This window comes from Pelecanus crispus, unplaced genomic scaffold, assembly GCF_030463565.1.
Source record: "Pelecanus crispus isolate bPelCri1 unplaced genomic scaffold, bPelCri1.pri SCAFFOLD_127, whole genome shotgun sequence".
NCBI classification, from domain to species: Eukaryota; Metazoa; Chordata; class Aves; order Pelecaniformes; family Pelecanidae; genus Pelecanus; species Pelecanus crispus.
The window spans coordinates 96,853-120,726 of NW_027461255.1; the positions used below are offsets into that span (position 1 = coordinate 96,853).

General features: G+C 64.1%; 1 protein-coding gene across 1 annotated transcript in view; it reads left to right on the top strand.

Annotated features, from left to right (window-relative positions):
* Positions 1-6,559: 6,559 nt before the first annotated feature.
* Positions 6,560-23,874, top strand: part of LOC104030237 (myosin-6-like) — a 32,218-nt gene continuing 14,903 nt past the window's right edge. The window contains exons 1-17 of the mRNA XM_075727327.1: positions 6,560-6,751; positions 10,519-10,662; positions 13,284-13,440; positions 13,594-13,621; positions 14,729-14,837; positions 14,921-15,013; positions 15,118-15,181; positions 17,150-17,248; positions 17,404-17,507; positions 18,980-19,118; positions 19,215-19,483; positions 22,123-22,293; positions 22,399-22,708; positions 22,815-22,888; positions 22,997-23,084; positions 23,168-23,285; positions 23,388-23,511. Of these exons, the coding sequence (XP_075583442.1) occupies positions 6,560-6,751; positions 10,519-10,662; positions 13,284-13,440; positions 13,594-13,621; positions 14,729-14,837; positions 14,921-15,013; positions 15,118-15,181; positions 17,150-17,248; positions 17,404-17,507; positions 18,980-19,118; positions 19,215-19,483; positions 22,123-22,293; positions 22,399-22,708; positions 22,815-22,888; positions 22,997-23,084; positions 23,168-23,285; positions 23,388-23,511 (2,283 nt within the window). The remainder of the gene's footprint in view (positions 6,752-10,518; positions 10,663-13,283; positions 13,441-13,593; positions 13,622-14,728; positions 14,838-14,920; positions 15,014-15,117; positions 15,182-17,149; positions 17,249-17,403; positions 17,508-18,979; positions 19,119-19,214; positions 19,484-22,122; positions 22,294-22,398; positions 22,709-22,814; positions 22,889-22,996; positions 23,085-23,167; positions 23,286-23,387; positions 23,512-23,874) is intronic.

A 23,874-nucleotide genomic window follows, 5' to 3' on the forward strand; every position in this document is an offset into this window, starting at 1 on the left:
ATCTATCTATGGGGCCAGCCCCATATATGGCCATCTATAGGGCCAGCCCCATATATGGCCATAGGGCGCGGGCGCCCCACTGGCGTCAGGAGCCGATCGGGTGTCGGGGGGAGGGGGGCGGCGGGGGGGGGGGGGGGTCCCAAAAATATCCGGGGGGGGGAGGGGAGGGGGAGAACAAAGGGGTGGGGGAGGGGCGGGGGCCCCACCTGGCCTTTGTCCGTCCGCCCCCTCCCCCCCCCCGGCGCCTTTGGCCTTGCCTCAGCCAGCCCATAATAGTCCGGGGGGGGGCTATGGGGCTGGGGGGGATCTATGGGGCTGGGGGGGGCCTATGGGGCTGGGGCCTATGGGGCTGGGGGGTTCTATGGGGCTGGGGAGGGGTCCTATGGGGCTGGGGGGTTCTATGGGGCTGGGGGCCTATGGGGCTGGGGGGTTCTATGGGGCTGGGGAGGGGTCCTATGGGGCTGGGGGGTTCTATGGGGCTGGGGGGGGATCTATGGGGGCTGGGGGGGGGTCCCTATGGGGCTGGGGGGGTTCTATGGGGCTGGGGGGGATCTATGGGGCTGGGTCCTATGGGGCTGGGGGGTTCTATGGGGCTGGGGGGGATCTATAGGGCTGGGGGGGTCCCTATGGGGCTGGGGGGTCCTATGGGGCTGGGTCCTATGGGGCTGGGGGGGTCCCTATGGGGCTGGGGGGTCCTATGGGGCTGGGGGGGGTCCCTATTGGGGCTGGGGGGTTCTATGGGGCTGGGGAGGGATCTATGGGGCTGGGGGGGGCCTATGGGGCTGGGGGGTTCTATGGGGCTGGGGGGGGATCTATAGGGCTGGGGGGGTCCCTATGGGGCTGGGGGGTCCTATGGGGCTGGGGGGTCCCTATGGGGCTGGGGGGTCCTATGGGGCTGGGGGGGGTCCTATGGGGCTGGGGTGGTCCCTATGGGGCTGGGGGGTCCTATGGGGCTGGGGGGGGTCCTATGGGGCTGGGTCCTATGGGGCTGGGGGGGGATCTATGGGGCTGGGGGGGGGTCCTATGGGGCTGGGGGGGTCCTATGGGGCTGGGGGCCCCATAGATCCGTAGGGGCCGTCCGTCCGTCCGTCCCCCGGTGACTATGGGGCGGGGGGGGATATAAGGGGGGGGTCCCCACGGAGCGGGCACAGAGCCACGGGCAGGTGGGGGCCGGGACTGGGGGGCACTGGGAGGCACTGGGAGGGACTGGGAGGGACTGGGGGGCACTGGGGAGGGACTGGGAGGGACTGGGGGGCACTGGGGAGGGTCTATGGGGGGACTGTGGAGGGACTGGGGAGGGACTGGGAGGGGGAATGGGGGCACTGGGAGGGACTGGGAGGCACTGGGAGGGGACTGGGAGGGGGACTGGGAGGGTCTAGGGGGGAACTGGGAGGCACTGGGAGGGACTGGGAGGGGACTGGGAGGAACTGGGAGCACTGGGAAGGAACTTGGGATGGGGATGGGTCAACTGGGGAGGAACTGGGATGAACTGGGATGAACTGGGAGGAACTGGAGAAGAACGGGAGATGATGGGGCCACCAAGGATGGGGTCAACTGGGAAGGAACTGGGAGCACTGGGGAGGAACTGGGAGCACTGGGAAGGAACTGGGAGCACTGGGAAGGGACTTGGGATGGGGATGGGTTAAGTGGGGAGGAACTGGGATGAACTGGGATGAACTGGGATGAACTGGGAGGAACTGGAGATGATGGGGCCACCAAGGATGGGGTCAACTGGGGAGGAACTGGGAGGGAACTGGGAGCACTGGGAGCACCCAGCACAGCGTGGCATGACCCCTGGTGCCCCACACGACCTCAACCTGCCCCACGGCGCCCCACAACCTGCCCCACGGCGCCCCACAGCCTGCCCCATAGTGCCCCACAACCTGCCCCATAGTGCCCCACACAATCTCAACCTGCCCCACAGCGCCCCACAACCTGCCCCGTGGCCCCTCACGCCCCGCCCCACGGCGCCCCACAGCCCGCCCCACGGCGCAGCCCAACCGCGAGCCGCCCCACGGCGATTCCGTCTTCTCCAGCCGCCCCACATTTGCCCCACACCCCCCGGCTCCCCCATCCCCCCACCATGTTCTCCATGCCCCCCATCTATGGGTCCGTGGGGTCCCTATGGGGCTCTATGGGGCTCCATGGGGTACCTATGGGGCTCTATGGGGCTCCATGGGGTATCTATGGGGTATCTATGGGGTCCCTATGGGGCTCTATGGGGCTCTATGGGGTACCTATGGGGCTCCATGGGGTATCTATGGGGCTCTATGGGGTACCTATGGGGCTCTATGGGGCTCCATGGGGTATCTATGGGGCTCCATGGGGTCCCTATGGGGCTCTATGGGGCTCCATGGGGTACCTATGGGGCTCTATGGGGTCCCTATGGGGCTCTATGGGGCTCCATGGGGTATCTATGGGGCTCTATGGGGTCCCTATGGGGCTCTATGGGGCTCTATGGGGTCCCTATGGAGCTCTATGGGGCTCTATGGGGCTCCATGGGGTATCTATGGGGATCTATGGGGTCCCTATGGGGCTCTATGAGTGTCCGTGGGGCTCTATGCATCTCTGTGGGGCTCCATGGGGCTCCATAGGGCCTCTATGGGGCTCTATAGGGCTCCATCTGGTTTCCATGGGGCTCTATAGGGCCTCTATGGGTCTCTGTGGGGCTCCATAGGGTCTCTATGGGTCTCTATGGGTCTCTGTGGGGCCCTATAGGGCTCCATCTGGTTTCCATGGGGCTCTATAGGGCCTCTGTGGGTCTCTGTGGGGCTCCATAGGGCCTCTGTGGGTCTCTATGGGGCTCCATAGGGTCTCTGTGGGGCTCTATAGGGCTCCATCTGGTTTCCGCGGGGCTCTGTGGGGCTCCATAGGCTCTCTGTGGGGCTCTATGGGTCTCTATGGGGCTCTATAGGGTTTCTGTGGGGCTCTATTGGGTCTCTGTGGGGCTCCATCTGGTTTCCATGGGTCTCTGTGGGGCCCTATAGGGCCTCTATGGGTCTCTGTGGGGCCCCATAGGGTCTCTGTGGGGCTCTGTGGGGCTCTGTGGGGCCCTATAGGGCCTCTATGGGTCTCTGTGGGGCTCTATGGGTCTCTGTGGGGCCCCATAGGGTCTCTGTGGGGCTCTGTGGGGCTCTGTGGGGCCCTATAGGGTCTCTGTGGGGCTCTGTGGGGCCCTATAGGGCCTCTATGGGTCTCTGTGGGGCTCTATGGGTCTCTGTGGGGCCCCATAGGGTCTCTGTGGGGCTCTGTGGGGCTCTGTGGGGCCCTATAGGGCCTCTATGGGTCTCTGTGGGTCTCTGTGGGTCTCTGTGGGGCCCTATAGGGCCTCTATGGGTCTCTGTGGGGCGCTATGGGTCTCTGTGGGGCCCCATAGGGTCTCTGTGGGGCTCTATAGGGCCTCTATGGGTCTCTGTGGGGCGCTATGGGGTCTCTGTGGGGCCCTATAGGGTCTCTGTGGGGCTCTGTGGGTCTCTATGGAGCCCCATAGCGCTCACCTGGTTTCCGCGGGGCTCCGTGGGGCCGCTCTGGCTCTCAGTGGGGCAGGGGGGGGGAGATCTGTGGGGCAGGAGGCGGCGGGGGATGGGGGGGGCCCAGCCCCACGCTCCCCCCGCCCGCAGGAATCTGTCGCCTCGCGGGGACAAAGTGGGCGCCGTGTCGGGGGCCGGCTGCCAGCCCCCCCCTGCCCCACGGCCCCCCCCTGCCCCACGGCCGGCCCCACGGCGCCTCGTTAGGGGGGCACGCGGCGCGGCGATAACGAAGGCCCCGCCGTGTCCCGATATAGCCCTGGCAGGGACGAGCTGTCACCGCCCCACAGGTGCCGGCGACGTTGGCCGGGCCCCACAGCCGCCCCACACATGGGGGGCAGAGGCCCCACGCCGCGGGCATCCGCGCCCCACAGCCGCCCCACGCATCCCACCCCCAAGGAGGGCAGCCCGTCCTCCCTGCCCTATAGCTCCGCCGCCCGGACGGCGCCGTGGGGCAGAAGTGTGGGGCACGGCTCCCCGGAGACGCCGTGGGGCTGCGGAAAGATGGGGGGGGGTGGGGGGGCTGCCCCCTCCCCCCGCAACGCTCCTCCCCCCCACCCCCGCCCCACGGCGCCCTATAAATGCCGTGGGGCTGCAGGGCTGCCGGAGGCGCCGGCGTGGGGCAGAGAGAGAGAGGGTGTGGGGGGCACGGGGGGGATGTGGGGCGCTATGGGGCGCGGGGGGGGGTATGGGGTGCACAGGGGGATCTATGGGGCACAGGGGAATCTATGGGGCACAGGGGGCTATGGGGTGCACAAGGGGATCTATGGGGCGCACGGGGGCTATGGGGTGCAGGGGGGCTATGGGGCACAGGGGGCTATAGGGTGCACAAGGGGATCTATGGGGCGCAGGGGAATCTATGGGGCACAGGGGGATCTATGGGGCACGGGGGGCTATGGGGTGCACAGGGGGATCTATGGGGTGCACGGGGGCTATGGGGTGCAGGGGGGCTATGGGGCACAGGGGGCTATGGGGTGCACAGGGGGATCTATGGGGCGCAGGGGAATCTATGGGGCACAGGGGGCTATGGGGTGCGCAGGGGGATCTATGGGGTGCGCAAGGGGATCTATGGGGCGCAGGGGGGCTATGGGGCACAGGGGGATCTATGGGGCACGGGGGGCTATGGGGTGCACAGGGGGATCTATGGGGTGCGCAAGGGGATCTATGGGGCGCAGGGGGGCTATGGGGCACAGGGGGATCTATGGGGCACGGGGGGCTATGGGGTGCACAGGGGGATCTATGGGGTGCGCAAGGGGATCTATGGGGCGCAGGGGGGCTATGGGGCACAGGGGGATCTATGGGGCACGGGGGGGCTATGGGGTGCACAGGGGGATCTATGGGGAGCAGGGGGGGCTATGGGGCACAGGGGGCTATGGGGTGCACGGGGGATCTATGGGGCACGGGGGGCTATGGGGTGTGCAAGGGGATCTATGGGGCACACGGGGGGCTATGGGGTGCCCGAGGGGCTATGGGGCATGGGGGGGCTATGGGGTGCAGGGGGATCTATGGGGCATGGGGGGCTATGGGGCGCAGGGGGGGCTATGGGGCACACAAGGGGATCTATGGGGCACACGGGGGGCTATGGGGCATAGGGGGGGCTATGGGGTGCACAAGGGGAGCTATGGGGCGCAGGCAGGCTATGGGGGGCAGGCTGGGCTATGGGGCACACAAGATGATCTATGGGGCACAGGGCAGGCTATGGGGCGTGGGGGGGCTATGGGGTGCACAAGGGGATCTATGGGGCACAGGGGGGCTATGGGGTACAGAGGAGGCCTCTAGGGGCTATGGGGCAGGGCTCTATGGGGCAGGGCTCTATGGGGCAGGGCTCTATGGGGCGCGGGGCTCTATGGGGGCTATGGGGCAGGGCTCTATGGGGCACGGGGCTCTATGGGGGCTATGGGGCAGGGCTCTACGGGGCGCAGGGCTCTATGGGGGCTATGGGGCAGGGCTCTATGGGGCGCAGGGCTCTATGGGGGCTATGGGGGCGCAGCCCCTCACGCTCCCCACGCCCCCCCCCCAGCTTCCTGCATCTTCCCTGCCAGACCCACAGAGACCAGGTAAGGGCGGCGCCGTGGGGCAGCCGTGGGGCTGGGCGCTGGGGGGCTGGGGCAGGGGTGCCCGTGTCCCTATAGGGGTCCCCGCATGGCTCTGGGGGGCAGCGTGGGGGGTCTGGGGGGCCCCATGGGGCTCAGGGGGGGTCACTCACCGCTATGGGGGTCCCGCATGGCTATGGGGCGCCCCTCAGCGCTATGGGGGGGGGGGCCCCTTGGCCCTATGGGGGGGGGTCCCATTGGCGCTATGGGGCACCCCCGGGCGCTATGGGGCACTGAGGGGTGCCGTCCATCCCGGGCAGGATGGGGGGAGGCGGCTCTGGGGGCTATGGGGGGGTCCCATGGGCGCTATGGGGCACCCCTCGGCCCTATGGGGGGGTCCCCTGGGCGCTATGGGGCACTGAGGGGTCCCGTCCATCCCGGGCAGGATGGGGGGAGGCGGCGCTGGGGGCTATGGGGGGGTCCCATGGGCGCTATGGGGCACCCCTGGGCGCTATGGGGCACCCCTTGGCCCTATGGGGGGGTCCCCTGGGTGCTATGGGGCACTGAGGGGTGCCGTCCATCCCGGGCAGGATGGGGGAGGCGGCGCTGGGGGCTATGGGGGGCCCCACTGGCGCTATGGGGCACCCCTGGGCGCTATGGGGCACCCCCGGGTGCTATGGGGCACTGAGGGGTGCCGTCCATCCCGGGCAGGATGGGGGAGGCGGCGCTGGGGGCTATGGGGGGTCCCACTGGCGCTATGGGGCACCCCTGGGCGCTATGGGGGGGGGTCACTCCCCACCATGGGGGGGTCCCACGGGCGCTATGGGGCACCCCTGGGCGCTATGGGGCACTGAGGGGTGCCGTCCATCCCGGGCAGGATGGGGGAGGCGGCGCTGGGGGCTATGGGGGGCCCCACTGGCGCTATGGGGCACCCCTGGGCGCTATGGGGCACCCCCGGGCGCTATGGGGCACTGAGGGGTGCCGTCCATCCCGGGCAGGATGGGGGAGGCGGCGCTGGGGGCGGCAGCCCCCTACCTGCGGCCGGGCGAGCGGGAGCGCCTGGCGGCCCAGGCCCGGCCCTTCGACCCCCGCAGCCACTGCTTCGTCCCCCACCCCCGGCAGGAGTTCGTGCGGGGCCGGGTGCTGGGGCGCCAGGGGGGGGAGGTCACCGTGCAGACCGAGCTCGGAGAGGTGGGGGCAGGGTGGGGCGGGGAGGGGGGCAGGGTGGGGCAGGAGGGGTTAATTTGGGGTTGGGGGGCAGGGGTGGGAGGGGGTCAGTGTGGGGCGGGAGGGGTCAGTGTGGGGTGGGAGGGGTCAGTGTGGGGCGGGAGGGGTCTATGTGGGGTGGGGAGGGGTCAGTGTGGGGCAGGAGGGGTTAATTTGGGGTGGGAGGGGTCAGTGTGGGGCGGGGAGGGGTCTATGTGGGGCAGGAGGGGTTAATTTGGGGTGGGAGGGGTCAGTGTGGGGCGGGAGGGGTCAGTGTGGGGTGGGGAGGGGTCTATGTGGGGCAGGAGGGGTTAATTTGGGGTGGGAGGGGTCAGTGTGGGGCGGGAGGGGTCAGTGTGGGGCAGGAGGGGTCAGTGTGGGGCAGGAGGGGTCTATGTGGGGCAGGAGGGGTTAATTTGGGGTGGGAGGGGTCAGTGTGGGGCGGGAGGGGTTAATTTGGGGTTGGGGGGCAGGGGCGGGAGGGGTCAGTGTGGGGCGGGAGGGGTCAGTGTGGGGTGGGGAGGGGTCAGTGTGGGGCAGGAGGGGTCAGTGTGGGGTGGGGAGGGGTCTATGTGGGGTGGGGAGGGGTCAGTGTGGGGCAGGAGGGGTTAATTTGGGGTTGGGGGCAGGCGTGGGAGGGGTCAGTGTGGGGCGGGAGGGGTCAGTGTGGGGCGGGGAGGGGTCTATGTGGGGCAGGAGGGGTTAATTTGGGGTGGGAGGGGTCAGTGTGGGGCAGGAGGGGTCAGTGTGGGGCGGGGAGGGGTCAGTGTGGGGCGGGGAGGGGTCTATGTGGGGCAGGAGGGGTTAATTTGGGGCGGGAGGGGTTAATTTGGGGTTGGGGGGCAGGGGCGGGAGGGGTCAGTGTGGGGTGGGGAGGGGTCAGTGTGGGGTGGGGAGGGGTCTATGTGGGGCAGGAGGGGTCAGTGTGGGGCAGGAGGGGTCAGTGTGGGGTGGGGAGGGGTCAGTGTGGGGCAGGAGGGGTCAGTGTGGGGCAGGAGGGGTCAGTGTGGGGCAGGAGGGGTCAGTGTGGGGCGGGGAGGGGTCTATGTGGGGCAGGAGGGGTTAATTTGGGGCGGGAGGGGTCAGTGTGGGGCTGGGGGTGAAGGGTTAATGGGAGAGGGTGGGGGAGGGCTGTGGGGAGGGGTCACGGGTGGGGGGAGGGGTTAATTTGGGGCGGGAGGGGTTAATTTGGGGTTGGGGGGCGAGGGGTTAATGGGAGGGGGTGGGGGCAGGGGGTGGGGGCGGGGGGTTGGGGGGGAGGGGTCAATGGGGGGGAGGGGTCAGTGTGGGGGGGAGCGGGGAGGTGGGGGGCGAAGGGGGAATGGGGAGGGGGGGACCTCCCAACCCACAGGGGGCGCCCTGCAAGGGGGAGGGCCTCTGGGGAAATAGACCCCTCCCACCCCCCGCTGACCCGTGGAGACCCCAACCCTTGGAGACCCCAACCCTTGGAGACCCCAACCCTTGGAGACCCCAACCCATGGAGACCCCAACCCATGGAGACCCCAACCCATTAGAGGAGACCCCAACCCATGGAGACCCCAACCCTTGGAGACCCCAACCCATTAGAGGAGACCCCAACCCTTGGAGACCCCAACCCATGGAGACCCCAACCCTTGGAGACCCCAACCCATTAGAGGAGACCCCAACCCTTGGAGACCCCAACCCTTGGAGACCCCAACCCATGGAGACCCCAACCCATTGGAAGACCCCAACCCTTGGGAGACCCCAACCCATCAAAGACCCTAACCCTTGGGAGACCCCAACCCTTGGAGACCCCAACCCTTGGGAGACCCCAACCCTTGGAGACCCCAACCCATGGAGACCCCAACCCTTGGAGACCCCAACCCATGGAGACCCCAACCCATGGAGACCCCAACCCTTGGAGACCCCAACCCTTGGAGACCCCAACCCATGGAGACCCCAACCCATGGAGACCCCAACCCATTAGAGGAGACCCCAACCCTTGGAGACCCCAACCCTTGGAGACCCCAACCCTTGGAGACCCCAACCCTTGGGAGACCCCAACCCTTGGGAGACCCCAACCCTTGGAGACCCCAACCCATGGAGACCCCAACCCATGGAGACCCCAACCCATTAGAGGAGACCCCAACCCTTGGAGACCCCAACCCTTGGGAGACCCCAACCCTTGGGAGACCCCAACCCATGGAGACCCCAACCCATTAGTGGAGACCCCAACCCTTGGAGACCCCAACCCATTAGAGGAGACCCCAACCCTTGGAGACCCCAACCCTTGGGAGACCCCAACCCATGGAGACCCCAACCCTTGGAGACCCCAACCCTTGGAGACCCCAACCCTTGGGAGACCCCAACCCATGGAGACCCCAACCCTTGGAGACCCCAACCCTTGGAGACCCCAACCCATGGAGACCCCAACCCATTAGAGGAGACCCCAACCCTTGGAGACCCCAACCCTTGGAGACCCCAACCCATGGAGACCCCAACCCATTAGAGGAGACCCCAACCCTTGGAGACCCCAACCCATTAGAGAAGACCCCAACCCATTAGAGGAGACCCCAACCCTTGGAGACCCCAACCCTTGGGAGACCCCAACCCATTAGAGAAGACCCCAACCCATGGAGACCCCAACCCTTGGAGACCCCAACCCTTGGGAGACCCCAACCCATCAAAGACCCCAACCCTTGGGAGACCCCAACCCATGGAGACCCCAACCCTTGGAGACCCCAACCCTTGGAGACCCCAACCCTTGGGAGACCCCAACCCTTGGGAGACCCCAACCCATGGAGACCCCAACCCTTGGAGACCCCAACCCTTGGAGACCCCAACCCATGGAGACCCCAACCCATTGGAAGACCCCAACCCTTGGGAGACCCCAACCCATCAAAGACCCCAACCCTTGGGAGACCCCAACCCATGGAGACCCCAACCCTTGGAGACCCCAACCCATGGAGACCCCAACCCATTAGTGGAGACCCCAACCCTTGGAGACCCCAACCCATTAGAGGAGACCCCAACCCTTGGAGACCCCAACCCTTGGGAGACCCCAACCCATGGAGACCCCAACCCATTAGAGGAGACCCCAACCCTTGGGAGACCCCAACCCTTGGGAGACCCCAACCCATTGGAAGACCCCAACCCATAGGAGAACCCAACCCATCAAAGACCCCAACCCATTAGTGAAGACCCCAACCCATTAGAGGAGACCCCAACCCATCGGAGACCCCAACCCTTGGGAGACCCCAACCCATCAAAGACCCCAACTCATTAGAGGAGACCCCAACCCTTGGGAGGTCCCAACCCATTAGAGGAGACCCCAACCCATTAGAGGAGACCCCAACCCATTAAAGAAGACCCCAACCCATGGAGACCCCAATCCATTGGAGAACCCAACTCATCAAAGACCCCAACCCATTAGAGAAGACCCCAACCCATTAGTGGAGACCCCAACTCATTAGAGGAGACCCCAACCCTTGGGAGACCCCAACCCATTGGAAGACCCCAACCCATAGGAGAACCCAACCCATCAAAGACCCCAACCCATTAGAGGAGACCCCAACCCATTGGAAGACCCCAACCCATAGGAGAACCCAACCCATCAAAGACCCCAAACCATTAGAGAAGACCCCAACCCATTGGAAGACCCCAACCCATAGGAGAACCCAACCCATCAAAGACCCCAACCCATTAGAGAAGACCCCAACCCTTGGGAGACCCCAACCCTTGGGAGACCCCAACCCTGGGGCGCCCCCCAACCCCCCCCCCCTCCCCCGCAGACGCTGACGGTGAAGGAGGCCGACGTCCACCAGCAGAACCCGCCCAAGTTCGACAAGATCGAGGACATGGCCATGCTGACCTTCCTCCACGAGCCCGCCGTCCTCTACAACCTCAAGGAGCGCTACGCCGCCTGGATGATCTACGTGAGTCGGGGCCACGAGGTCCTCCAGAGCCCACCCGGGGCGCGGACAACCCCGCGCCCCCCGCCTGGGGCCACCCAGCCCCGACGTGTCCCATCCTGGCACCTCTTGGGGCCACCATGTCCCATCTCCAGACCCATGGGGCCACCCAGACCCAACATGTCCCATCTCCAGACCCATGGGGCCACCCAGACCCAACATGTTCCATCTCCAGCCCCAAGATGTCCCATCCCAGGACCCCTTGGGCCACCAGACCCAACATGTCCCATCTCCAGACCCATGGGGCCACCCAGAACCAACATGTCCCATCTCCACCCCCTTCGGGCCACCAGACCCAAGATGTCCCATCCCTGGACCCCTTGGGCCACCCAGACCCAAGATGTCCCATCTCCAGACCCAAGATGGTCCCATCCCAGGACCCCTTGGGCCACCTACACCCAAGATGTCCCAACCTGGGACCTCATGGGGACACCAGACCCAACATGTCCCATCTCCAGACCCAAGATGGTCCCATCCCAGGACCACCCACACCCAAGATGGTCCCATCCCAGGACCACTTGGGCCACCTACACCCAAGATGTCCCAACCTGGGACCTCATGGGGACACCAGACCCAACATGTCCCACCTCCAGCCCCAAGATGGTCCCATCCCAGGACTCTTTGGGCCACCTACACCCAAGATGTCCCATCCCTGGACCCCTTGGGCCACCAGACCCGAGATGTCCCATCTCCAGACCCATGGGGCCACCCAGACCCAACATGTCCCATCTCCAGATTGTGTGGGTCACCTAGACCCAACATGTCCCATCTCCACCCCCTTCGGGCCACCAGACCCAAGATGTCCCATCCCTGGACCCCTTGGGCCACCTACACCCAAGATGTCCCATCCCTGGACCCCTTGGGCCACCAGACCCAACATGTCCCATCTCCAGACCCATGGGGCCACCCAGACCCGAGATGTCCCATCTCCAGACCATTTTGGGGGCACCAGACCCAAGATGTCCCCTCTCCAGCCCCACGGGGCCACCTACACCCAAGATGGTCCCAACCTGGGACCTCATGGGGCCACCAGACCCAAGATGTCCCATCTCCAGACCCAACATGTCCCACCTCCAGACCCAAGATGGTCCCATCCCAGGACCCCTTGGGCCACCTACGCCCAACATGTCCCATCTCCAGACCATGTGGGTCACCCAGACCCGAGATGTCCCATCCCAGGACTCTTTGGGCCACCTACACCCAAGATGTCCCAACCTGGGACCTCATGGGGCCACCCGACCCAAGATGTCCCATCTCCAGACCCAACATGTCCCATCTCCAGACCCAACATGTCCCACCTCCAGACCCAAGATGGTCCCATCCCAGGACCCCTTGGGCCACCAGACCCAACATGTCCCATCTCCAGACCCATGGGGCCACCCAGACCCAACATGTCCCATCTCCAGACTGTGTGGGTCACCTAGACCCAACATGTCCCATCTCCACCCCCTTCGGGCCACCAGACCCAAGATGTCCCATCCCTGGACCCCTTGGGCCACCTACACCCAAGATGTCCCATCCCTGGACCCCTTGGGCCACCAGACCCAACATGTCCCATCTCCAGACCCATGGGGCCACCCAGACCCGAGATGTCCCATCTCCAGCCCCAAGATGGTCCCATCCCAGGACCCCTTGGGCCACCTACGCCCAACATGTCCCATCTCCAGACCATTTTGGGGGCACCAGACCCAAGATGTCCCCTCTCCAGCCCCACGGGGCCACCTACACCCAAGATGTCCCATCCCAGGACCCCTTGGGCCACCTACACCCGAGATGTCCCATCTCCAGACCATTTTGGGGGCACCAGACCCAAGATGTCCCCTCTCCAGCCCCACGGGGCCACCTACACCCAAGATGGTCCCAACCTGGGACCTCATGGGGCCACCAGACCCAAGATGTCCCATCTCCAGACCCAACATGTCCCACCTCCAGACCCAAGATGTCCCATCTCCAGACCCAACATGTCCCACCTCCAGACCCAAGATGGTCCCATCCCAGGACCCCTTGGGCCACCTACGCCCAACATGTCCCATCTCCAGACCATGTGGGTCACCCAGACCCGAGATGTCCCATCCCAGGACCCCTTGGGCCACCTACACCCAAGATGTCCCAACCTGGGACCTCATGGGGCCACCAGACCCAACATGTCCCATCTCCAGACCCAAGACGGTCCCATCCCAGGACCACCCACACCCAAGATGGTCCCATCCCAGGACCACTTGGGCCACCTACACCCAAGATGTCCCAACCTGGGACCTCATGGGGACACCAGACCCAAGATGACCCATCTCCAGCCCCAAGATGGTCCCATCCCAGGACCCCTTGGGCCACCCAGACCCAAGATGACCCATCTCCAGCCCCAAGATGGTCCCATCCCAGGACCCCTTGGGCCACCCAGACCCGAGATGTCCCATCTCCAGACCATTTTGGGGGCACCAGACCCAAGATGTCCCCTCTCCAGCCCCACGGGGCCACCTACACCCAAGATGTCCCAACCTGGGACCTCACGGGACCCCCCAGACCCGAGCCGTCCCCTCCCGGTGGGGTGGGACCTCCCAGCCCTGACCCCCCGGCCCCTCCTCCAGACCTACTCGGGGCTCTTCTGCGTGACCGTCAACCCCTACAAGTGGTTGCCCGTCTACAACGCCGAGGTGGTGGCCGCCTACCGGGGCAAGAAGCGGAGCGAAGCTCCGCCCCACATCTTCTCCATCTCCGACAACGCCTACCAGAACATGCTGACGGGTGAGGACCTCCTTTGGTTGACCCCCGGAACCCCCTCCCCTGGCTTCTTTGGGGGCGTGGAGATGTGGGGCGGGAGATGTGGGGCGGGAGATGTGGGGCAGAGCCCAGGTGGCCCTTCAGAACCTCATGCTTGATCTTCCTCGCCCCCACCAGACCGGGAGAACCAGTCCATCCTCATCACGTAAGTCCCCGCGCCCCACGGCCCCGCCCCATAGCGGTGGGGTGGAGAAGCTGCCCCATAGCGGTGGGGCAGGAGAAGGGCGGGAGAAGCTGCCCCATAGCGGTGGGGCGGAGAAGCTGCCCTATAGCGGTGGGGCGGAGAAGCCGCCCCGTAGTGGTGGGGCGGGAGAATCTGCCCCATAGCAGTGGGGCGGAGAAGCTGCCCCATAGCGGTGGGGCAGGAGAAGGGTGGGAGAAGCTGCCCCATAGTGGTGGGGCAGGAGAAGGGTGGGAGAAGCTGCCCCATAGCGGTGGGGCGGAGAAGCTGCCCCATAGCGGTGGGGCAGGAGAAGGGCGGGAGAAGCTGCCCCATAGCGGTGGGGCAGGAGAAGGGTGGGAGAAGCTGCCCCATAGCGGTGGGGCGGAGAAGCTGCCCCATAGCGGTGGGGCAGGAGAAGGGTGGGAGAAGCTGCCCCATAGCGGTGGGGCGGAGAAGCTGCCCCATAGCGGTGCGGCAGGAGAAGGGTGGGAGAAGCTGCCCCATAGCGGTGGGGCGGAGAAGCTGCCCTATAGCGGTGGGGCAGAAGAAGCCGCCCCATAGCGGTGGGGCAGGAGAGGCTGCCCCATAGCGGTGGGGCGGAGAAGCTGCCCCATAGCGGTGGGGCAGGAGAAGGGCGGGAGAAGCTGCCCCATAGCGGTGGGGCAGGAGAAGGGTGGGAGAAGCTGCCCCATAGCGGTGGGGCAGAGAAGCTGCCCCATAGCGGTGGGGCAGGAGAAGGGTGGGAGAAGCTGCCCCATAGTGGTGGGGCAGGAGAAGGGTGGGAGAAGCTGCCCCATAGCGGTGGGGCGGAGAAGCTGCCCCATAGCGGTGGGGCAGGAGAAGGGTGGGAGAAGCTGCCCCATAGCGGTGGGGCGGAGAAGCTGCCCCATAGCGGTGGGGCGGCAGAAGCTGCCCCATAGCGGTGGGGCGGAGAAGCCGCCCCGTAGCCGTGGGGCGGGAGAAGCCGCCCCGTAGCGGTGGGGTGGAGAAGCCGCCCCATAGCCGTGGGGCGGAGAGCTGCCCCATAGCCGTGGGGCGGGAGAAGCCGCCGTCACACGCCTCCGCCATCTCCCCACACATCGCCCCCAGCGGAGAATCCGGGGCGGGGAAGACGGTCAACACCAAGCGGGTCATCCAATACTTCGCCAGCATCGCCGCCATCGGCGACCGCAAGAAGGAGGCGGCCAATAGCAGCAAGGTGGGGCCTGCGGGCCACGCCCGCCCCGCCCGGCGCTCGCCCCGCCCACCCGCCCCACCCTTGTCCCCGTGTCCCCACCCCAGGGCACCCTGGAGGACCAGATCATCCAGGCCAACCCCGCCCTGGAGGCCTTCGGCAACGCCAAGACCGTCCGCAACGACAACTCCTCCCGATTCGTGAGTGGCGGGGGGGGCGGGGCCTATGGGGCGGGGCCTATGGGGCGGGGCCTATGGGGCGGGGCCTACCGGCCACCTCCACCTCACGCCGCCGGCTCTCCCAGGGGAAGTTCATCCGGATCCATTTCGGGGCCACCGGGAAGTTGGCGTCGGCCGACATCGAGACCTGTGAGTTGGCGTCCGTCCGTGCGTCTCCTCGTCCCGCCGTCCATCCGAGCCTCCGCCTCCATCCCCTGCTGTCTCCATCCCCTGGTGTCTCCATCTCCTGCTGTCTCCACCTCCTGCTGTCTCCATCTCCTGGTGTCTCCATCCCCTGGTGTCTCCATCTCCTGGTGTCTCCACCTCCATCCCCTGGTGTCTCCATCTCCACCTCCTGCTGTCTCCACCTCCACCTCCTGCTGTCTCCATCTCCACCTCCTGCTGTCTCCACCTCCATCTCCTGGTGTCTCCATCTCCTGGCGTCTCCATCTCCACCTCCTGCTGTCTCCATCTCCTGCTGTCTCCATCTCCTGCTGTCTCCATCTCCATCCCCTGCTGTCTCCACCTCCATCTCCTGGTGTCTCCACCTCCACCTCCTGCTGTCTCCATCTCCTGGTGTCTCCATCCCCTGGTGTCTCCATCTCCTGGTGTCTCCACCTCCATCTCCTGGTGTCTCCATCTCCATCTCCTGCTGTCTCCATCCCCTGGTGTCTCCATCTCCACCTCCTGCTGTCTCCATCTCCACCTCCTGCTGTCTCCATCTCCATCTCCTGCTGTCTCCATCTCCACCTCCTGCTGTCTCCATCTCCATCTCCTGCTGTCTCCATCTCCACCTCCTGCTGTCTCCATCTCCACCTCCTGCTGTCTCCACCTCCATCTCCTGCTGTCTCCATCTCCTGGCGTCTCCATCTCCACCTCCTGCTGTCTCCATCTCCTGGTGTCTCCATCCCCTGGTGTCTCCATCTCCTGGTGTCTCCACCTCCATCTCCTGGTGTCTCCATCTCCATCTCCTGCTGTCTCCATCCCCTGGTGTCTCCATCTCCACCTCCTGCTGTCTCCATCTCCACCTCCTGCTGTCTCCACCTCCTGGTGTCTCCATCTCCTGCTGTCTCCATCTCCACCTCCTGCTGTCTCCACCTCCATCTCCTGCTGTCTCCATCTCCTGGCGTCTCCATCTCCACCTCCTGCTGTCTCCATCTCCTGCTGTCTCCATCTTCTGCTGTCTCCATCTCCATCTCCTGGTGTCTCCACCTCCATCTCCTGGTGTCTCCACCTCCATCTCCTGCTGTCTCCATCTCCTGCTGTCTCCATCTCCTGCTGTCTCCATCTCCACCTCCTGCTGTCTCCACCTCCATCTCCTGCTGTCTCCATCTCCACCTCCTGCTGTCTCCATCTCCATCCCCTGCTGTCTCCATCTCCATCTCCTGGTGTCTCCACCTCCATCCCCTGCTGTCTCCATCTCCATCTCCTGCTGTCTCCATCTCCATCTCCTGCTGTCTCCACCTCCTGCTGTCTCCACCTCCATCTCCTGGTGTCTCCATCTCCTGGTGTCTCCATCTCCTGCTGTCTCCATCTCCACCTCCTGCTGTCTCCATCTCCATCTCCTGCTGTCTCCATCTCCTGGTGTCTCCATCTCCATCTCATGGTGTCTCCATCTCCTGCTGTCTCCACCTCCTGCTGTCTCCACCTCCATCTCCTGGTGTCTCCATCTCCTGGTGTCTCCATCTCCTGCTGTCTCCATCTCCATCTCCTGCTGTCTCCATCTCCTGCTGTCTCCACCTCCATCTCCTGCTGTCTCCATCTCCTGCTGTCTCCATCTCCATCTCCTGCTGTCTCCACCTCCATCTCCTGGTGTCTCCATCTCCTGCTGTCTCCACCTCCTGCTGTCTCCATCTCTTGGTGCCTCCATCTTCTCATCCATCCATTCATCTCCTCATGTCTCCGTCTCCTCATCCATCGCCTCACCCCACCGTCCATCTGATCCTCCATCTCCTGGTGCCTCCATCTCTTGGTGCCTCCATCTCCTGGTGCCTCCATCTCCTCACGCCTCCGTCTCCTCATCCCACTGTCCCATCCCTCCGTGTCTCCATCCGTCCGTGTCTCCATCCCTCCACCTCCTCATCCCAACCTCCCCCCACCTTCTCCCCACCCTCCCAGACCTCCTGGAGAAGTCCCGCGTCATCTTCCAGCTGAAGGCTGAGAGGAACTACCACATCTTCTACCAGATCCTCTCCAACAAGAAGCCGGAGCTGCTGGGTGAGTCGGGCACCACGCTGCGGGGGGCGGAGCTTCTCCTCCCTCCCCTCCTCCAAGGGGACTCCTCGTTCTCGGGGCGAGCGAGGACCATTTGGGGCCCTTTGGCCGCCGGGAACGCTCACTCCCGCTCTCCGTCGTCGGCCGCGGCGGAGCAGAGATGCTTCTCATCACCAACAACCCCTACGACTACAGCTACGTCTCCCAAGGAGAGGTGACCGTGGCCTCCATCGACGACTCAGAAGAGCTGTCGGCAACCGACGTGAGCGGTGGGGCGGGAGGCGGACATCCCGCGGGGATGGTCCGGCTGGATGAGGAGGGGTGAAGGAGAGGCTGGAGGTGGGGAGGGTGTCCTCATGGGTGGATGAGGCCATGGGTGGATGAGGCCATGGATGGATGAGGCCATGGATGGATGGATGAGGCCATGGATGGATGGATGAGGCCATGGATGGATGAGGCCATGGGTGGATGAGGCCATGGATGGATGGATGAGGCCATGGGTGGATGGATGAGGCCATGGATGGATGAGACCATGGATGGATGAGGCCATGGATGGATGGATGAGACCATGGATGGATGAGGCCATGGGTGGATGAGGCCATGGATGGATGAGGCCATGGATGGATGGATGAGGCCATGGGTGGATGAGGCCATGGATGGATGAGGCCATGGATGGATGAGGCCATGGATGGATGAGGCCATGGGTGGATGGATGAGGCCATGGGTGGATGAGACCATGGATGGATGAGACCATGGATGGATGAGGCCATGGGTGGATGGATGAGGCCATGGGTGGATGAGGCCATGGATGGATGAGGCCATGGATGGATGGATGAGACCATGGATGGATGAGACCATGGATGGATGAGGCCATGGATGGATGGATGAGGCCATGGATGGATGAGACCATGGATGGATGAGGCCATGGGTGGATGAGGCCATGGATGGATGAGGCCATGGATGGATGGATGAGGCCATGGGTGGATGAGGCCATGGATGGATGAGGCCATGGATGGATGGATGAGGCCATGGGTGGATGAGGCCATGGATGGATGAGGCCATGGATGGATGAGGCCATGGATGGATGAGGCCATGGGTGGATGGATGAGGCCATGGGTGGATGAGACCATGGATGGATGAGACCATGGATGGATGAGGCCATGGGTGGATGAGGCCATGGATGGATGAGGCCATGGATGGATGGATGAGGCCATGGGTGGATGAGGCCATGGATGGATGAGGCCATGGATGGATGAGGCCATGGATGGATGAGGCCATGGATGGATGAGACCATGGATGGATGAGGCCATGGGTGGATGAGGCCATGGATGGATGAGGCCATGGATGGATGAGGCCACGGATGGATGGATGAGGCCATGGATGGATGAGACCATGGATGGATGAGACCATGGATGGATGAGGCCATGGGTGGATGAGGCCATGGATGGATGGATGAGGCCATGGATGGATGAGGCCATGGATGGATGAGACCATGGGTGGATGAGGCCATGGATGGATGAGGCCATGGGTGGATGAGGCCATGGGTGGATGGATGAGGCCATGGATGGATGAGGCCATGGATGGATGAGGCCATGGGTGGATGGATGAGGCCATGGATGGATGACTCCTCATGGATGGATGGACGGACGGATGAGTCCACGGACAGACGGATGAATCCACGGAAGGGCAGAGGCACCCCCAGCCGCCCCCCTCCACCCCACCTCCGCCCCCCAGAGCGCTTTCGACGTCCTGGGCTTCACCGGCGAGGAGAAGGCCGGCGTCTACAAGCTGACGGGCGCCATCATGCACTTGGGCAACATGAAGTTCAAGCAGAAGCAACGGGAGGAGCAGGCGGAGCCGGACGGCACCGAAGGCGGGTCGAGGGGGCGGGGCGGGGGGGGGGGGGCGGAGGGGTTTTGGGGGTCACCGGGCGGGGCCTGACCCCCGGCGTCGTCATCTTGCCGCGCAGACGCCGACAAGTCGGCTTACCTGATGGGGCTGAACTCGGCGGATCTCCTCAAGGGCTTGTGTCACCCGCGGGTGAAGGTGGGCAACGAGTACGTCACCAAGGGGCAGAACGTCCAGCAGGTCTACTACTCCATCGGGGCCTTGGCCAAGGCCGTCTACGAGAAGATGTTCAACTGGATGGTGGTGCGGATCAACAACTCGCTGGAGACCAAGCAGCCGCGGCAGTACTTCATCGGCGTGCTGGACATCGCCGGCTTCGAGATCTTCGACGTGAGGCCCGCCGGACCCCGCTGTGTTGCGCCCATTGGGTGTTGAGCCCCTTGGGTGTTGAGTTGACCCCGTTGGGTGTTGAGCCCGTTGGGTGTTGAGTTGAGCCCCTTGACCCCGTTGGGTGTTGAGTTGAGCCCGTTGGGTGTTGAGTTGACCCCATTGGGTGTTGAGTTGAGCCCGTTGATCCCATTGGGTGTTGAGTTGAGCCCCTTGACCCCGTTGGGTGTTGAGTTGACCCCGTTGGGTGTTGAGTTGACCCCATTGGGTGTTGAGTTGAGCCCGTTGATCCCATTGGGTGTTGAGTTGAGCCCCTTGACCCCGTTGGGTGTTGAGTTGACCCCGTTGGGTGTTGAGTTGACCCCATTGGGTGTTGAGTTGAGCCCGTTGATCCCATTGGGTGTTGAGTTGACCCCGTTGGGTGTTGAGTTGACCCCATTGGGTGTTGAGTTGAGCCCGTTGATCCCATTGGGTGTTGAGTTGAGCCCCTTGATCCCGTTGGGTGTTGAGTTGACCCCATGGGGTGTTGAGTTGAGCCCGTTGGGTGTTGAGTTGAGCCCCTTGATCCCATTCGGCGTTGAGTTGAGCCCGTTGATCCCATTGGGTGTTGAGTTGAGCCCCTTGACCCCGTTGGGTGTTGAGTTGACCCCATTCGGTGTTGAGTTGAGCCCCTTGAGCCCGTTGAGTGTTGAGTTGAGCCCATTGGGTGTTGAGTTGAGCCCCTTGAGCCCGCTGGGTGTTGAGTTGAGCCCCTTGATCCCGTTGGGTGTTGAGTTGAGCCCATTGGGTGTTGAGTTGAGCCCGTTGATCCCATTCGCTGTTGAGTTGAGCCCCTTGATCCCGTTGGGTGTTGAGTTGAGCCCATTGGGTGTTGAGTTGAGCCCCTTGAGCCCGTTGGGTGTTGAGTTGAGCCCGTTGGGCGTTGAGTTGAGCCCCTTGACCCCGTTGGGTGTTGAGTTGAGCCCATTGGGTGTTGAGTTGACCCCGTTGATCCCGTTGGGTGTTGAGTTGACCCCGTTGGGTGTTGAGCCCATTGGGTGTTGAGTTGAGCCCCTTGACCCCGTTGGGTGTTGAGTTGACCCCATTGGGTGTTGAGTTGAGCCCGTTGATCCCATTGGGTGTTGAGTTGAGCCCCTTGACCCCGTTGGGTGTTGAGTTGACCCCATTGGGTGTTGAGTTGAGCCCGTTGATCCCATTGGGTGTTGAGTTGAGCCCCTTGATCCCGTTGGGTGTTGAGTTGACCCCATTGGGTGTTGAGTTGAGCCCCTTGATCCCGTTGGGTGTTGAGTTGAGCCCGTTGATCCCATTGGGTGTTGAGTTGAGCCCCTTGATCCCATTGGGTGTTGAGTTGAGCCCACTGGGTGTTGAGTTGAGCCCCTTGATCCCGTTGGGTGTTGAGTTGAGCCCGTTGATCCCATTGGGTGTTGAGTTGAGCCCACTGGGTGTTGAGTTGAGCCCCTTAGACCCCGTTGGGTGTTGAGTTGACCCCATTCGGTGTTGAGTTGAGCCCCTTGAGCCCGCTGGGTGTTGAGTTGAGCCCGTTGATCCCGTTGGGTATTTGGTTGACCCCATTGGGTGTTGAGTTGAGCCCCTTGATCCCGTTGGGTGTTGAGTTGAGCCCATTGGGTGTTGAGTTGAGCCCCTTGATCCCGTTGGGTGTTGAGTTGACCCCGTTGGGTGTTGAGCCCATTGGGTGTTGAGTTGAGCCCCTTGATCCCGTTGGGTGTTGAGTTGACCCCATTGGGTGTTGAGTTGACCCCGTTGATCCCGTTGGGTGTTGAGTTGACCCCGTTGGGTGTTGAGCCCATTGGGTGTTGAGTTGAGCCCCTTGATCCCGTTGGGTGTTGAGTTGACCCCATTGGGTGTTGAGTTGACCCCGTTGATCCCGTTGGGTGTTGAGTTGACCCCGTTGGGTGTTGAGCCCATTGGGTGTTGAGTTGAGCCCCTTGAGCCCGCTGGGTGTTGAGTTGAGCCCGCTGGGTGTTGAGTTGAGCCCCTTGATCCCATTGGGTATTTGGTTGACCCCATTGGGTGTTGAGTTGACCCCATTGGGTGTTGAGTTGACCCCATTGTGTGTTGAGTTGACCCCATTGTGTGTTGAGTTGACCCCATTGGGTGTTGAGTTGACCCTGTTGATCCCACTGGGTGTTTGGTTGACCCTGTTGGGTGTTGAGTTGACCCCACTGAGCCCGTTGGGTGTTCAGTTGAGCCTGTTGATCCCATTGGGTGTTCAGTTGACCCCGATGGGTGTTGAATTGACCCCGTTGATCCCACTGGGTGTTTGGTTGACCCCGTTGGGTGTTCAGTTGACCCCGCTGGGTCTCAGGTTGACCCCATTGATCCCATTGGGCGTCCATTAACCTTACCAGATGTTCACTTGACCCTATTGATCTCATTGGATGTTACGTTGACCCCGTTGGGTGTTGAGCTGACCCCGTTGATCCCACTGGGTGTTCTGTTGACCCCGTTGGGTGTTGAGCCCCTTGATCCCGTTGGGTGTTGAGTTGACCCCGTTGGGTGTTGAGTTGACCCCATTGGGTGTTGAGTTGAGCCCGTTGATCCCATGGGGTGTGGAGTTGACCCCGTTGACCCCGCTAGGCGTTGCGTTGACCCCGCCGCCCGTCCCCTCTCTCCTCCCCCAGTTCAACAGCTTCGAGCAGCTCTGCATCAACTTCACCAACGAGAAGCTGCAGCAGTTCTTCAACCACCACATGTTCGTGCTGGAGCAGGAGGAGTACAAGAAGGAGGGGATCGAGTGGGAGTTCATTGACTTCGGCATGGACCTCCAGGCCTGCATCGACCTCATCGAGAAGGTGCCACCTCCCCCGGGGGCTGCTGGAGAAAGAGCCAGCCAGTCGGAGCCTGCCAGCGACCCGTTGGGTCGTGCTCAGTGGCCAACGAGGTCTTCTGCTCCGCAGCCCATGGGGATCATGTCCATCCTGGAGGAGGAGTGCATGTTCCCCAAGGCCTCGGACATGACCTTCAAGGCCAAGCTCTTCGATAATCACCTGGGCAAGTCGGCCAACTTCGGGAAGCCGCATAACGTCAAGGGGAAGCCGGAAGCTCACTTCTCGCTCATCCACTACGCCGGCACGGTGGACTACAACATCATCGGCTGGTTGGAGAAGAACAAGGACCCCCTCAACGAGACGGTGGTGGGGCTCTACCAGAAATCGGCCCTCAAGCTCTTGGCCAACCTCTTCTCCAACTACGCCGGGGCAGACGCCGGTGGGTGGACGGAAGGCGGGGTGACGGAGGGGCGGGTGGACGGGGGAGACGCCCACCCGCGGCAGCCGCCTCCGTCCCCGCCTCACCCCACCCCTCTCCTCCCCAGGCGGCGATGGAGGCAAGGGGAAAGGAGCCAAGAAGAAAGGTTCCTCCTTCCAGACCGTCTCCGCCCTGCACCGGGTGAGGCACCCACGGTAGCGACCCCGCCGGGGGGCAGAGGGCGGACGACCCCGCCCCACGGAGGATCGCCCCGCCGCCCCATTGGTCAGCCTCTTCCCTCCTCAACAGGAGAACCTCAACAAGCTGATGGCCAACCTCAAGACCACCCACCCCCACTTCGTCCGCTGCCTCATCCCGAACGAGCGGAAGGAGCCGGGTGAGAAAAGGGCGGGGACAAAGGGGACGGGGGGGTGGGCGTGGCCCCTGGCTGACCCCGCCCGCCCTCTCACCCACCGCCAGGCGTGATGGACAACCCCTTGGTGATGCACCAGCTCCGCTGCAATGGGGTGCTGGAGGGCATCCGCATCTGCCGCAAGGGCTTCCCCAACCGCGTCCTCTACGGGGACTTCCGGCAGCGGTAGGAGACGCGGACCGGGGGGGCGTGGCCGGGGCGGGGTGGTGGCGGCCAATCCCAGTGGGGTTGATTTTTTGGGGTGTCCCGTCCCCCCCCGACGGCCAGGTACCGCATCCTGAACCCGGCCGCCATCCCCGAGGGGCAGTTCATCGACAGCCGCAAGGGCGCCGAGAAGCTCCTGGGGTCCCTCGACATCGACCACAGCCAGTACAAGTTCGGGCACACCAAGGTGAGGGCGCGGTGGCCGCTGTTCCACCCAGGAGGTCACGTGGACCTCGTGCTCCCACCACCCACATGCTCACATGGACCTCACGGTCCCACCACCCATGTGATCACGTGGACCCCATGGTCCCACCACCCACGATGTCACATGGGTCCTGTGGTCCCACCACCCACACGGTCACGTGGACCTCATGGTCCCACCACCCACGCGGTCACATGGACCCCATGGTCCCACCACCCGCGTGGTCACATGGACCTCACGGTCCCACCACCCATGTGATCATGTGGACCCCATGGTCCCACCACCCACGTGGTCACATGGACCCCATGGTCCCACCACCTGCGTGGTCGCATGGACCCCATGGTCCCA